Source organism: Mytilinidion resinicola (assembly GCF_010093595.1).
Source record: "Mytilinidion resinicola strain CBS 304.34 unplaced genomic scaffold BDZ99scaffold_19, whole genome shotgun sequence".
Lineage (NCBI taxonomy): Eukaryota > Fungi > Ascomycota > Dothideomycetes > Mytilinidiales > Mytilinidiaceae > Mytilinidion > Mytilinidion resinicola.
In genome coordinates this window covers 485,743-499,481 of record NW_022985455.1, presented here as the reverse complement: position 1 = coordinate 499,481, position 13,739 = coordinate 485,743, and the positions used below count along the sequence as shown (strand labels likewise).

Here is a 13,739-nt window from a genome sequence, read left to right as displayed (position 1 = left end):
TGCCACGAACCTCGAGCACGCGGAGCCTGGAACGAGTTACAACATCGGTATAGCCGAAATTGCCAGTGCTGAAGCCAATGGGTTTCTGCAGAATATTCTCCCCGAAGGAATCAAGCCTAGCATTATCAACGAAGCGGTCGCAGCTGTTGCCGCTAGCCGCAAAGCCCTAACGACGCGGCCGGCACCTCAATTTCAACTCGGTCGTTAATGCTGTCTGCGTCTAAGGTCGTCAAGGGCATCGCGATCCTCGGCACTACTAGTATGATCCTCACAATCACCTCCGTTAGTAATGTTGCCGGAGCCGCTGCCAAGGGCGAGTATCTAAGCGGCAGAACCAAGACGGATGTTTGTGATAACTGCAACCCAAGGAGCGTCGGCGTTGATGGGGTACGGGATTGCTAAAGGACTTATAGCCGCTGCTGCAAGGGCAACGGTCGCGGCAACGGCTTCGTTTGCAACCGGCGCGGCCGCCGGAGCGAGTGTTGAGGGACTGGTGGAGGGTACTGAGGGACCGGTGGAGGGTGTCAAGAGACTATTGGGGGTTGTCGACGGACTAGTAGAGCGTGTCGAGGGACTGGTGGAGGGTGTCGTGGAAAAGCCGCTAAAAGGGGGTCCTCGGGGGAAAAGGGGGAGACCTCGCGTCGGCGGCAACGGGAGTGGCGGCGGGCGTGGTGGCGGGTGCAGTGATGGGCGCAACACCAGAATGCTTTAATGCTGTATTGCGAGGTGAATATTTTGCTGTGGGTGAATCTGCAAAGTGCTCCGCACCCCTTTCTACCGGACAGCATAGTGTGTACTATAAAAGCACACCTCCATTTCCACTAACTCCACCTATCAGCACCACCTCCACCTACACCACACCCACAATACACCCACTGGCTTCCTAGACACCTACAACTCACCGAGGTGCAGCCTGCCATGGATGTCTCCTCGCCGCAGGCTAATCAAGACCAAAATCTGGACGCGTCAAAGACTAGTATCACCCCAAACATGTCTACCGGGTCCCTTAACAACACCATAGAAACTCCAAGTCATGCTGGCATCCCAGGCAACATTCAAAGCACTCCTGGAGAATTCGAAGACATGAGGAATAGTGGATTGACTCGCCCCTTTGTGCAGCAGCAGCAGCCACAATCTCCCACTTTACCTTCACAAACAATGTCAAGCGACCACAATCTTCCACGAACCGAGCCGGCAGACAATCCTTTCACGCATGGCAAACCTTCAAGCTCCTATAAGTCTCCTGCCTCGCAGCTTCTCCCACATCTTCGAGCTCAAATCACCAGCCCCGATCCGGCAGCCGCATCTGACGCCGAACCGGACTTTTGTATTCCCGACGTAGACAGCGGCTTTATTACAGACTTGTGGAAAACTGTCATGGCCACGAAACGGAAGGAAATCGCGCCTAAAATCATGCCCACTTTTGGCAGCGACAGCTTTCCGATGATGGTACTGCGGCCCCATGGGATCACGATTGTCAATAAGCCCAAGCTTACAGACCCCGTAGGTAAGTACTTGGAAGAACCCAACATGGCTCAGTACAGTTACCTCAGGCATATATGGCTTAAGGAGGAGTCCGAGACGACAAAGCTCATCCGGGAGAAGTACATGCTCTTGCTGCAGCACAAGAGCAACGATGCAGAGTACGTAGACCTTGCGAAACGCCAGTTCTTTCCGGACGAGTTACAGGATGCGCACGGAAGAAAGCTGGCGCCCACACGCCTCTCGAGATTCGCGCTGAAGCCAGACGAGGCGCTACTCAACCCACCTCTCATACCGAGCGTTTCGTCTATCCCTATAGCCATTGCTTCAGGCCGAGGAGAAGCTTTAACCGAGGGAAAGCGCGAAAAACTTCCCGACGCACAAACTTACAAGAGTACTACATTGTCAGCCGAGCCATCATTCTCATGGGAGGTCTGTCCGGAGATTATTTATTGCATCTCCCTCGAGACGCTGGGCAACGACTTGCGACTCATGGCAGCGGAGTACACTGCTGTGTTTGAGAGGCGGGCTTTCTTCCCGTACCTCACCATTGACTTTCGGAGCGGCAACGAGGCCTCCTTAGCAGCTATTCACCGCCTTGCTATCGCGTCTGCGAGGGCGGTATTCAACTGCTATCAGTTAATGGAAACCGAGCAGCAAACCGAGCAGCAAACCGAGCAGCAAACCGAGCAGCAAACCGAGCAGCAAACCGAGCAGCAAACCGAGCAGCAAACCGAGCAGCAAACCGTCCAGCTGCGTCATTACGCCTTTGCATTCAATCAGATCAATCAGGACGAATGGAAGCTATACTGTACTGACGCCACTCTGAAGAACGACAAATGGGCGGGGTGTCAGATGACCTGCATTGCGTCCGGCTCCTGCGGTGGGGAAGGCGGCTGCGAATATCTGATGGCACTTGTTAGGAAGATCCACTACTGGGGCCTAAAAGTCCATGGCCAGATTTGTAGGAAGAAGTTGTTAGAGAACATGAGGAGGACCGAATCGGAGGAAGCCGACACGAAAAATGTGGACGAAACTCAACGTAAAGGATGATACTCCTGCTGCGTTGGAGGATCATTTGCCAGGGCCTTGAAATGGAGAGGAACTGGAGTCTGGAAGATTGTGGGTACCTGGTAATTGTGATTTGAGTTGCCTGTTTCATGAAGTAGGGCTTTGAATTACCAATTTAACCTAATCAAATTGACATACCACACGTCTGTTCTAAACACCTTGTTCGCTGGAGGCGTTTACGTCGCCTCATAAGAGAGCACGGTTCTTCAAAACCCCGGTCTTCTTTAACGTTACCAGCTCCTGCAATGATGCTTCAAAAACTTTATTCTCAATAGAATCTATCCAGCCGACTGCACTGAGCTTCTCCGTGTAGGTCGGCTTGACATGCTTCGGTGTACCCTTGACAAGCTCCTTTATACTCTCGTGTGGGCTGGCATTCTATTTCCGGAGATGAGAAATTGTCTTACAAAAGAACTTGGATAAGTACGAAAACCACCTCGATTTTTCCATGCAGCCAAGGACTGAGACTCCCATGATTGCATTGTATAGTGGCGTCGGCGTCCCCGATTAAAACTGGAAGGCGTCGGGTGCTGTGGTTTTTGGCAAGCTGGCTTTAATACGAAGGTTCCATTGGTTCGCCTGTTTATGGGGCGCGAGCTTGAAATACTATCGCTAAGGCTGCAATGCATCTTTTATAAGTGAACAAAGCCGTTTGGTAAGGCCGAGCGCTGCAAGCTAACTTCGGATATGTTGCCTTAGAAGTGGCGATCCTCTGGCAGCATTTGGCCGCCCGTCCTTACTGGATCCATCTGCTCGGCAAGTGGTGGCGTACCATAGACAGGTGCAAGTGGTGAATGGCCGTGGGTATCGTGAAGGTGATTTGTGACGTCGAAGAGAGAGAAGACCGTTCGTCAAATCGTTGTCGTTCGTGGTGACCCAAAGGCCCGAAATCGTTGCCGTGGTCGTCGTCCTAGTGCCTCCCAAAGGGCTCAACCCGTGTAGACTAACGGAGCGAAAGAGGACGTCGTCGTGACCGCGCAAAGAATCATCCTCGGTGCCGCAGTTTATGGAGTTGGTAAGTATTGGTAGCAGCTTGCGATCTCAAGTTTGCTGTCTGTGTATCCCTCGGGCGCCGTGGGATATAACAGGCGTGCGCCTCCTCGCGAAGCCCCGCTCCCGACGCCTCCGTGTCCCGCCAAGTTAACACCATTGAGGAGGCGGATAATATACCTGGCACAGGATACAGGCCCGGGAGACACCAGCAACGTTGGTGTCTAGCAGACTGGGATCGCGACAGCGGCATCCGTCGCTATATCGAGTCTTTACAGACCCTCCTCCGGCCCATCTTCACGCCGAATCAATGAATATAAGACGACTCGTCTCCGCAATGAGCGACAATCAGAGGGGAAGCGGATCAAGACAAGGTGTGTAGCCAAAAGCTGTATTGATGATGGGGAGGAAGCTAACTATTGAGCGGAAGGAGGAAAGATATAACGTAGTATGAGTGCAAGTGGCCATTGAGAGCATGTGGCCACCCCACCAAAATCGCGCGACGCGTTACACAACAACAACCTCAATGGCCACCCCACAACAGCAAGAGCCCCTTTCTCAAGAGGCTAGACTTGTTCTAGCTATCAATAGCTTCAAACAAGGCCAATTTAAAGCCCTCCAACCTGCCACAACAACGTACGATGTGCCCCGAACAACCGCCAGGCGCCGCATCGCCGGCATTGCACCAAAACGCGGTTCTGTCGCGCCAAATCGCCGTCTCACACCAGCACAAGAAGAGAGCCTCAAGCAGTGGATTCTATCAATGGATAAACGCGACATGCCACCTGGAGTACGCACTGTAGGACAGATGGCCAGCATTCTTGCTCCCCTGCACCCTGGATCACGACTGGTCAACAAGCAATAGGCATATAACTTTGTTAAGCGTCACGACGACCTAAAATCTAAATGGAATGGCAAATAATGGTTAATTGGTGTTAGTAAGAATAGCTAGATAACAAATAAGATTAGCCTTACCTGGCTAAATCTATTCTACAAGCATACAAAAGATCGCACAGTTAGCACGCATCGGATGCTTATTCTGGACGGCCACAACAGCTATGTTGCCCCCGAATTTGATCAGTTCTGCCTAGAACACAATATTATTGTTGTCCGCATGCCTGCACATTCAATACATCTGCTGCAGCCGCCTGATATTAGCTGTTTCTCTGTGCTGAAGCGGGCCTACGGACGACTTGTTGAGCAGATTATATGCTGCTTGAAAGCGAAGTTAAGAAGCTACGCATGGAGAATTAACGCTAAAAACAAAAAAAAAGGCAAGAAAGCGCACGTATATAGCTAGAGGGGGTGTTCTATCAGGGGCAGAAGCAGCCGTTTGTGCATAAGGTGCACAGGAAGGGGCTGCAGAGGGGGCAGCAGAGGCAGCACCCGAGCAACGGCAACGAGCAAAACCGAAGTGCAGCATGTGCGAATCAACAGAATATAATGCACGTACGTGCCCTAGGCGGCAGGCAAGCAGATAGTAGATAGCTACATCAAATAGAATTGTTGGTAGTTGAGCCACATGCTCTCAATGGCCACTTGCACTCATATGCATGTGGTGGTTACAAGCGAGTGGTGGCGCTTAATTTTTGGTGCGATCTGGACGTTGGCACCCTAGCAATCTCAACAACCATAAAGTATTAAATAAAATTATATGAATGCATATAGTATTTAGCTCATTTCAATGGCTAGGCAATAGTTTGGCGTGATGTGTCTCTGTAGTTTTATTGTATCGTAGATCTTACCCAATGCTGGGGGCCAAAACTCTACTATGACTAAATATGGCCATCAAGAGACCCTAAAAATTTGTCTTATAATATTGGAACAGCTATGCATATCTTTATTCTAAGTTATATATTCAAATCTTTTATGGTTGTTGAGGTTGTTGGGGTGTTAAAACGTCCAAATCGCACCAAAAATTAAGCGCCACCACTCGCTTGTAACCACCACATGCATGTAGAACACGTTAACTTAGAACAAAGAGACGCTGCTATATTTGAGGAATAAGAAACGACTTGTACGTTCTCTACTAGACGACTCTGCTGAAGCCTCGCAAACGTTGAAAATGCCCGTAACAACGAGATACCAGAGCTGTGTTCTCTCTACGGCACAAGCCGTAGACTCACAGCTTGCTCTTAAACCGTGTAAGACGTTCAAACGACGCTCCAAAAGTACAAAGTCTGCTGCTCCGAAGAAGCCCTCCAAACGAAACGGAGCTCGATTTTTGGTACAGAGAACACCAAACGAACTTCACCCACCTCAAGACTGTGACGATGAAACTCCGTCTTCGGACCGTAGTAAAGAGGGACCGCTTCAGATAACCACCGAGCCCCCTTCGCCAGGTCCTCCTATTAGTACCATCACGAAAGCTATGTGGCCTTGCCATCAGTGCTCTTGTCACAATGGGACCTTCGAAGGTTTCATTGACAGCTGCGTCGCGTGTGGGCACAACATGGACGATCACGAACCACATGCCAGTCATCCTTGGAACCCGACTGCGACTTTATATGCGAGCGACAGGACCTAGTTGACTCCGTTCTACAACAGGTACGTCGCTACGGAGCTGTGATCGTTCGTGCAACGCCCCAAGTCGGAAAATCTACTCTCCTGAAACTACTAGGCTATCACATCGTCTATAAAGAGCCGGACCTGGAGCCAGCATATTTCATTTGGGAAGATAGGGAGCAGCGCAAGAATCTTCCATACGAGGAGTCTCTTGAGGAGAGTGAGAAATGGTGGCGACAGCGGAATGCTGAGCTCCGCCCCAGCAACCCCTCTGCCCGATTGATCTATCTTATTGACGAAGCTCAGGCCTCATATGAAGATGAAGGCTTTTGGTCGTATCTGAAGAACCATCACTTCACAAAGACGCAGCCTTTGTTCGTACTTGTCTGCCTCTATGGTGCCGCCGGCATTCGCAATCTAGAAATTGAATCCCAGGCACAAACAATGCATGCTCTGCAATGTGTGGAGCTGCGCTCTTCTACGCTTGGAAGTCCATGTATGCTCCTCCGGAAAGAGGAAGTGGACCGCATAACTAAGAAATTTGCCATCCAAATGAATACCAGCTCGAGGATGGAGTTACTGAATACCTTTATCGTGCTACAGATGGCCATCCGGGTATGGTTGGGCTGCTACTAGCACATCTGAACCGTTTCTGTCAAGCTGTACGTCTCACTTTTCTAAATCAAACTATGGTTTACTAAAATTCAAAAAGAATTGTATTCCTACGAGTCAGATGTTGTCGACAGACTTCTTTCACCGAGTGACCGTCCAGCATGAGCACAGCTTTATAGAGCGGCTTACAAAGTGGGATAGAGGGATCTGGTCACCTTATCTCGAGGAATTTGTGGAAGACAATCTCAGAATGCCTCAGTTCAGGCATTTTAGGCTCGTGGACATCAAAAAAGCACTTCGCGAAGTCGCTATGCAGCCTGATGGGCTAATACGCTCGGAGAAAAACTTTGACGTATTCTCGTGTTGTCACAGATGGGGCATACTGCATGCTGAACAGCCACCACATGGAACGACAGGAACAAAGTTCACTTTTGCATCTCCACTGCATCGACGGGTCGCCTATCGCCGCCTTTTCCCGGGCCATGAAGCAGACGCTGTCTTAAATGATCTGAGTCTGCAACAGATTTGCACCAATGCCATCGCTCGATTCAGTCCAGGTACCCTCCAAAACCGCCGGCATTCCCCTGGTAGGGGCTGGGGCATTCCAGAAGCTGCGTTTCAAGATGAGCTCTATTGCTGTCTAAACCTTGAGCTCCATCATCTTCCGGTTCTGTCTGAATACTCTTACACTAAAGACGGCCGCATAGATTTCTATGTCTCTGATAAGAAGTGGGGGATCGAAGTGCTGCAATGTGGGAATAATGCAGAAATCGCCAAGCATACCGCCCGATTCACCACTGGCGGCAAGTATGAAACATGGGACATCATGGACGACTACATCATTCTCAACTTCTGCCCTAGATCTGCGCTTCGCCAAGTTGAGATTGAAGGTAAACTTCCTTCCTATCTGTTTTCTATTGAAGAGTTTACTCTAAAATACATTGCTAACATTTGTGCTAATTCAATAAAAGAATCTAATTGCACGTCTTCCATGTTGTTATAGAACCGGACGAGTTCACTGCAGAAATTTATACGCACGACAAGCAGTTGCATAAGTCTTGGTCTTTAAGCAAAGGAAGACAAAGAATTAATACAGACGGCCTCTACAACATTCATAACCCTGTTTCCGATACAACTAATTGTGGTATACCATTGCAAGATAAACTAACACCAAGGGAGCAGGCGACAATAGGAGAAGTGGAGAAGGAGATAAGGCTGCGGATAGGGCAGGTGATAAGGCTATAAAGAGAGGAATTAGAACAGAAGGAGCAAGAGAAGAAGGAGATAAGGCTATAAAACAAGAAGCTAAGGCTACAAATCGAGAAGCTAAGGTTGTAAAACGAGGAGATGAAGCTACAAATAGAGGAGTTGGAGCTACGGAGAGAATAAGAGAAGGAGGAGATAAGGCTACGGGAGGAGCGAGAGATAGCACAAGAGCAGGACAAGTCAGTGCCGGGGACAGGCAGGAAAAGAAAGAGGTAAAGCAAGAAAGAAAGAAGATAGGTGCATTACTAGCGTTAGTTGGGAGTTTACATTTCCTCTTTAGTAGGAGCAAGTGGTAGAGAAGGGGGTGCAAGTTCTAGGTAGATATTTAGCTGAAAGATAATATCCTAATCCGCCTATTCCTAAGTATTAGAGCATCTGCAACACCGGACTCCCTTTTAGTATCCCGCCCTCGCCCGGCACAAAAGGAATCTCCTGCAAATTGATGCAGTGCGCCTCTTCAGGCTTATAAGGTGGCATAAAATAGATATGTGCGGTGCAGGGCCCGCAGTCCACAGGTTGGAGCAGGAAGTGCAGACTGGTGATTTTGACAGCGAGGCGTGCGGTGAGGAAGGGGAGCATAGGGCGCGTGAGGGTGAGAGAAAGAGTCCGGGCGCTTTGTTTTAGGGATTCCTTTGCAGCCTTGTAGTTATGGTGATCGTAATAATAAGGAGAGCGGTTGTGCTCGTGGTAGTGCGCTCTGCACTTCTTGCACCAGATCTTCTTGTCCTTATGTTTAGGAGGCAATACATAGGTACAGCGCTTTTTTTCTTTCCCACACCTGCACTCTCCATGCTCCTTACATCCACCCTTGCATCCCGGGCACCTCCTCACCTTACACGGCCCACAAACTACCTTCCTCGGCACCATATTCCACACCTCCGGCAACTCATGCCTAACATCCAAAAACCGGTACCCATCGCCCGGCACATGCCTCTATGCGCAGACGTTTCTTTTGCGTCTGAACTCGGGTCCGCCCTCGTGAGCCGTGTAGTTGAAGCGCATGATAAGCGGGGATGTCTACAAGCTCAAACAAGAAAGTCTTGGCGCGAACGAAAATCGTGGAGCACCGAGTGGGAACGAAACGCACCTTTTATCAGTGCGCTACCCAGCCGAGAAAGGGAAACAAGGCTCTTCCCTGCCGTCTCTTTCTCCTCTCCTCCAATATCCCTCCCTATATTCTTAGCGCACTTGTAAATCCTTTGCATTAGCTTGAAAGATGTGCGAACTAAGAAGCTTGCCTTACAATATTTGCGCGATGTACTTTTACTAAAAATAGAGCCGTTCCACCGTACAACCCAGTGATATTTGCCGCATTATAAACTGTGAAAGGTCAGGGAAGATGGAGTCAGTTACACGACGTGGCATTGCATTGCGACAGGAATTTCTAGCTTGTGTGAATTTCTTCTCGGTTTACACCATTTCCAACTTTCAATACACTATGGTCGCTTTTCATTATGAGTCCGCCATCATTCGCTAATGCCCAAGACTATTCCACCCTATAGTAAGCCAAACGCCAAAGCAAAGAAACATTTCCCACAAGGAACTCCCGTTCGCCGTCGCTGCGCATGGATAACTTTAGCGGTGAGTTTCGCACGTCGCGGTCGATGCCGGAGATCTGCACGACTAGAGGTGTTGTAGGTCGTCCAAATAGTGCAGGAGAAGTTCGAGTGGATGAATACGGTCCTAGTCGCCTCAGCCACACCTCCTCTTAGGCGTGGCCAGCAGGTTCAGCCTAGCAGGCGTGAGTGATCCCGCGCGTTTGTCGAGGCGCCGGGGAAGTTTGCTGGCAGGAGTCCTCGGACCGGCGTGCAAGTTGCTCTTCAATTTCTTGCTAGCCCGAGAGACCTCCTCTTGACGATCGTTCTCCTTGTCAAAGTCTTCACCAACCACCTCCAACTTGCGCTTCTTGCCTCCGCCTTCAGTCTCCGCATTCATATCGTGCGCATCGCTGCTTCTAACATGTCTGATGGTGCCTATCTTCGGCAGGTCCCCCGAACGTTGCAGGCCGTTGGTAGCAGGGCCGAAGTTCACCGCCTTTTCAGAGCGAAAAGTAAAGCTTCCAGGCCCACTGCCCGGCTGATCTCCCACGGTCAGCCTACGCGCCGAAGTTGTGTCAGGAAGGTTGAAGCCGTTCCCATTGGGAAGTGTTGGATACGCAACAGTTGATGGTAGTGGAACCTCGGATGCTGCTCGGTCTGGGGCTTCCCGCGAAGGGGTAGCCGGCTGTTCGTCTTTGGCAACTGCGCTCGCTGTAAAATTGACATGCTTTCGAGTAGGTGCCGTGACGGGGACTCTTGGGAGCTCTACGTCGAGGTTTAGTCCAGGAGGCGGGGACATATGGGTGCCTGCCGCAATTTTCGTCGGGTCATTGGAGAACTTGCGACTCGGCGTACGAAGAATTGATCTGACACCCGGCATACTGAGTAACGAGTGGCTTGTCTTGCGAAATCCTTCCTTGAGTGAGTCCTCAAAAGATTTCGCTGTCTTTGGTGGTCTCATTGCTGGTGTGCGCAGCATGGAAGGCATCCTGGAAATTTTCGTCGCCTGCGCACTCTGTGTCCGGGCAAGGGAAGCTTTGGTAGGGGTGAGGAGCCTGGAAGTAAAGCGAGGAGCTGCAGAGGCTGGAGCATAATAAGATGGTCCTCGAGGAGTGGTCGGCAGGGTCCTCTCAGGGTTCTGATATTCTGTGACAGTTCGCGTTGTAGAAGTGTCGTCGTGTACGTGCCGCTTAACGCGCTTCGTTGAACCCGATGTTCCTTCGTCACGGGGTTCGCTGAAATTAGTGGTAGGTTTAGTTCGGACAAGACCAAATGCAGGCTGGTTATGTTTATTGCTCGACGGCAGATACTTGCGTGGGCTAGGAGTCGGTTTCGGTGGGCTATCGTGGACGTCAAGCTCTGCTTTGGACGGGGATCGCTTCAGCGAGGTCTTGGCAGGGCTGAATCGGTTCGGGTTCGTCCTAGCCAACGAAGGATGGCTCGTAATGGAATCCATTTTCTTGAACTGAGCCATGTGGATATCACTGAAACGGCTTGCTTTGCCCTTGGGAGTTGCCATCTTACGGGCCAAGGGGACTGCGGCTGACGGGACTTCACGCCTAGTGAACAGCTGGGAGCGAATTCCTTGGATCTCGGCGCGACTCTCCTCCATCATGCGTCGAGCCTCGGGGGAAAGGTCCGCAGACGGTCTCTTGTGCCTGAAGTGGAATTTTGGGGTGGAGAATGGATTCGTTGCGAGGTCACATCCTTTGGTAGGCGTTGACTGATTTATTGCCAGCTCGTTGGGACCTTTCGCTGGAGCAGTGTGGGCACCCTTGGCTAGGAAACCCAGCCAGCGGGCCTCTTCGAGCGGCTTTGCGGTGCTAGCCTGGTGGTGATGAGGATGCATGTCTGCGCCGGAAGGCTTGATCGGGGTTCGATTGCGCGGGGTGCGTGTGGTAATGGAGCTCAAGCTGGCGAGTGTAGGCTTCTCGGGAGTAGATATGGCCGCAGAGGATTCGTTCTGTTCGCTGAGTGAGGGAAGATGGCCGGCAGAAGTCTGTTCCCCGGATGGGCTCGGGGATGGCGCCTCGGCCGCCTTCTGTAGGCGCGCAGATCGTCGCTTCGCCATGGCGATGCCTTCGGGCTTTCAACTCTGGAGGAGAAGGCGAGACGCGTGGAGGAGCGAGAGATGGCTCGAGAGCGAGAGAGTGGGGGAGTTGAGATTGAGGTTGAGGTGGAGCTGCGCTAGGTCGTGCTTCCCAAAATAAACAAACAGATCGACGTCGGCAAAGCCTTGGCGCCAAGTCCGCTACCGGTCGACCTCAGAATGGTCCAGGTATTCATTAGAATAATCTACCTTGTAAGCACCTCACTCATGCCCAGTAACGATGGAGGCATGGGCGCAATCTGAGCATCATAGAACTACAATTCGTGCAAATGCTTTCATAGCTGGTCAGTGAAGCGCCTGAAAGTTATATGGCGGGAATGGGGGCGACTGGACTGCCAGCGATTGGTGGTCAGCTAGCAGCGATGAAATTGAAAACAAACGGAATAAGTGTCTTTTTCCTATTAAGATAGGGATGGAACACATAAGCTACAAAGGCATCTCCATGGTTCTTGTAGAGAGATGCAATCACGTGCCTGTGATCTGTGCCCGGTTATCCAGATAAGGCCTGCAGCAGATCCTCTCTACTACGTGCTTGGCTGTGGCCTCGTCTTTGGCTTCGCCCTGTCACCGACACTCCTCCGCACTCTTACCTAGGCTTCGCCATCATTTCTCCCGCCGCCTGACTGCTTCTTCCGCCGAAGTCGTCCTGCCACAGTCCACTTTCACCGTGACCCTGTCGCTTGTGGACCTCACTCGAAGCAGCTGTCTTTGAAAACCTCGTTGGTCTGCATTTCAGCACGATCTCGAGACCCGGGCCGGTGCTTCAGCCTCCGACTCGATATTGCCTTAGGCACACTTGCGGCACAACTCGAAAGTCACTGTCATCTAGTTTCCCATCTCTGGGAACACGTCATACATTTGCCCTGGCTGCCTTCTTCTCCGACCTCGCCAACGACGCCACACCCCTCAAACTCGCGGTCGCTGTCGTTCTCACCTGCGCCTGGGTGTTCATGGCCTGGTCTTCCCGCTTCGGCAACTGGGGCGGGCGGTTTAGTCCCTTTGGCCGTTCCGGCTCGGCCTCAAACTCGAATACAGAAGTCTCCGATGCTGACTTTAGCTACATAACATCGGAAGACCTAGCCTCGCATTCTGGCCACCATAGTCGGCACCCATCTCGCACTGCCGAGCCGGAAATCGTTGAATGGGATGACAAGAACCCAGATCGAGCCACCGACGTCCTCTTGCTGAAGCATAGGCGAGTCAGCTACCCTACTCATTTCCCGGCACGTAGTATTGGAAATGGGGACTTGAAGATAGGGACGGTCCGCTCAGCAGCAGCGAAGAAGCTTGGTGTTGCGGATCCTGCGCGCGTACGGCTGTTCTATCGTGGCAGGAACATGAAATACGACGATCGGCCTGCGAGAGAAGAAGGACTGAGAGGCGATGGACAAGGTTCTGAGATCCTGTGCGTTGTCGGAGAGGTTGGACAGGGAGCAATGGCGCCTGGAGCTGAAGATGTGGATGGGCCACGAGCGTGGAGTGTGGGTAGCGATGAGGAGGATACGGAGGATGCGTCCGAGGACATGAGCCAGGCTGGGAATGACGGAAAGAAGAAGCGGAGAAACAGGGGAGGCAAGAAGAAGAAGGGACGAAAGTCCAACAACGCTGCGCCGGCTAGGTCGTCCAACCCGGACTTCCCCAGTCACACCCCCGCAAGAGCCGAATTTCTCCCTATACCCTCCTCCATCCCGGCACCGCGTCCTACATCTGCGCCCCCAGCCCCAGCGGCTACCAACGGCCCACAAACCGCACTCCAGAAGCTGGACACGATTGCAAGCAACTTCCACACCACAATTGTGCCATTATGCGTCTCCTTCTCAGCCAATCCCCCATCGGAGAAAAAGGAGCGCGATTTCGAGCACAAGAAACTCACTGAGACCATTCTGGCGCAAGTCCTAATCAAGCTGGACTCAGTGGAGACTGGAGGAGATGAGGAGGCGCGAGGGAGGAGGAAGGCTCTGGTGAAGGAAGCACAAGCGTTGATGAGTCGGTTGGACGAGGTCGTAAGATGATGTGGACGGCTCCGGAAGCCATAGAAGGTTGAGACAGTACGCCATGGCTCTTGCAAACGACATCGGCGTTGGGTGTACATGGCTGAATGACTGGAACGACAATTTGATGGGCTACGAAAGCGATGAGCGGCATCAATCCTAAGATTTTGCGGT

The 13,739-nt window shown here is 51.6% G+C and overlaps 4 protein-coding genes across 4 annotated transcripts; 2 read left to right on the top strand and 2 right to left on the bottom strand.

Annotated features, from left to right (window-relative positions):
* Positions 1-2,062: 2,062 nt before the first annotated feature.
* On the bottom strand, positions 2,063-2,824 carry BDZ99DRAFT_115401 (uncharacterized protein). Its single transcript, XM_033712465.1, has 3 exons — positions 2,692-2,824; positions 2,302-2,388; positions 2,063-2,249 (listed from the first exon to the last, which is right to left on the bottom strand). The coding sequence occupies exons 1-3, from the start codon at positions 2,741-2,743 to the stop codon at positions 2,122-2,124; spliced, it is 267 nt and encodes an 88-aa protein (XP_033572175.1). The 5' UTR covers positions 2,744-2,824; the 3' UTR covers positions 2,063-2,121.
* A 4,146-nt stretch (positions 2,825-6,970) lies between these two features.
* Positions 6,971-7,663, top strand: BDZ99DRAFT_396582 (uncharacterized protein; the record flags this gene model as incomplete). The annotated part of the gene is made up of 1 exon (XM_033716000.1): positions 6,971-7,663. The coding sequence occupies one exon, from the start codon at positions 6,971-6,973 to the stop codon at positions 7,661-7,663; it is 693 nt and encodes a 230-aa protein (XP_033572174.1).
* Positions 7,664-9,183: 1,520 nt separating this feature from the next.
* Positions 9,184-10,744, bottom strand: BDZ99DRAFT_466861 (uncharacterized protein). The gene has a single exon (XM_033720881.1). It carries the CDS (start codon positions 10,261-10,263, stop codon positions 9,619-9,621), a length of 645 nt encoding a protein of 214 aa, XP_033572173.1. The 5' UTR covers positions 10,264-10,744; the 3' UTR covers positions 9,184-9,618.
* A 1,050-nt stretch (positions 10,745-11,794) lies between these two features.
* Positions 11,795-13,586, top strand: BDZ99DRAFT_524921 (uncharacterized protein; the record flags this gene model as incomplete). The annotated part of the gene is made up of 2 exons (XM_033725951.1): positions 11,795-11,858; positions 12,277-13,586. The coding sequence occupies 2 exons, from the start codon at positions 11,795-11,797 to the stop codon at positions 13,584-13,586; spliced, it is 1,374 nt and encodes a 457-aa protein (XP_033572172.1).
* Between the last annotated feature and the right edge of the window lie 153 nt (positions 13,587-13,739).

Bases quoted from the DNA above. Each gene is read 5' to 3' on its own strand.
- BDZ99DRAFT_115401 (XM_033712465.1), bottom strand. From the start codon at position 2,743: ATGAGGCGACGTAAACGCCTCCAGCGAACAAGGTGTTTAGAACAGACG. The intron at 2,389-2,691 runs GTATGTCAATTT...AAGTGCCATCAG, and splicing joins GTGTTTAGAACAGACGTGTG to ATATTCGCAGCCGCCTTCCC. The intron at 2,250-2,301 runs GTCAGTACAGTA...TTGAATGCAAAG, and splicing joins TTGTCGTTCTTCAGAGTGGC to GCGTAATGACGCAGCTGGAC.
- BDZ99DRAFT_466861 (XM_033720881.1), bottom strand. From the start codon at position 10,263: ATGTCCCCGCCTCCTGGACTAAACCTCGACGTAGAGCTCCCAAGAGTC.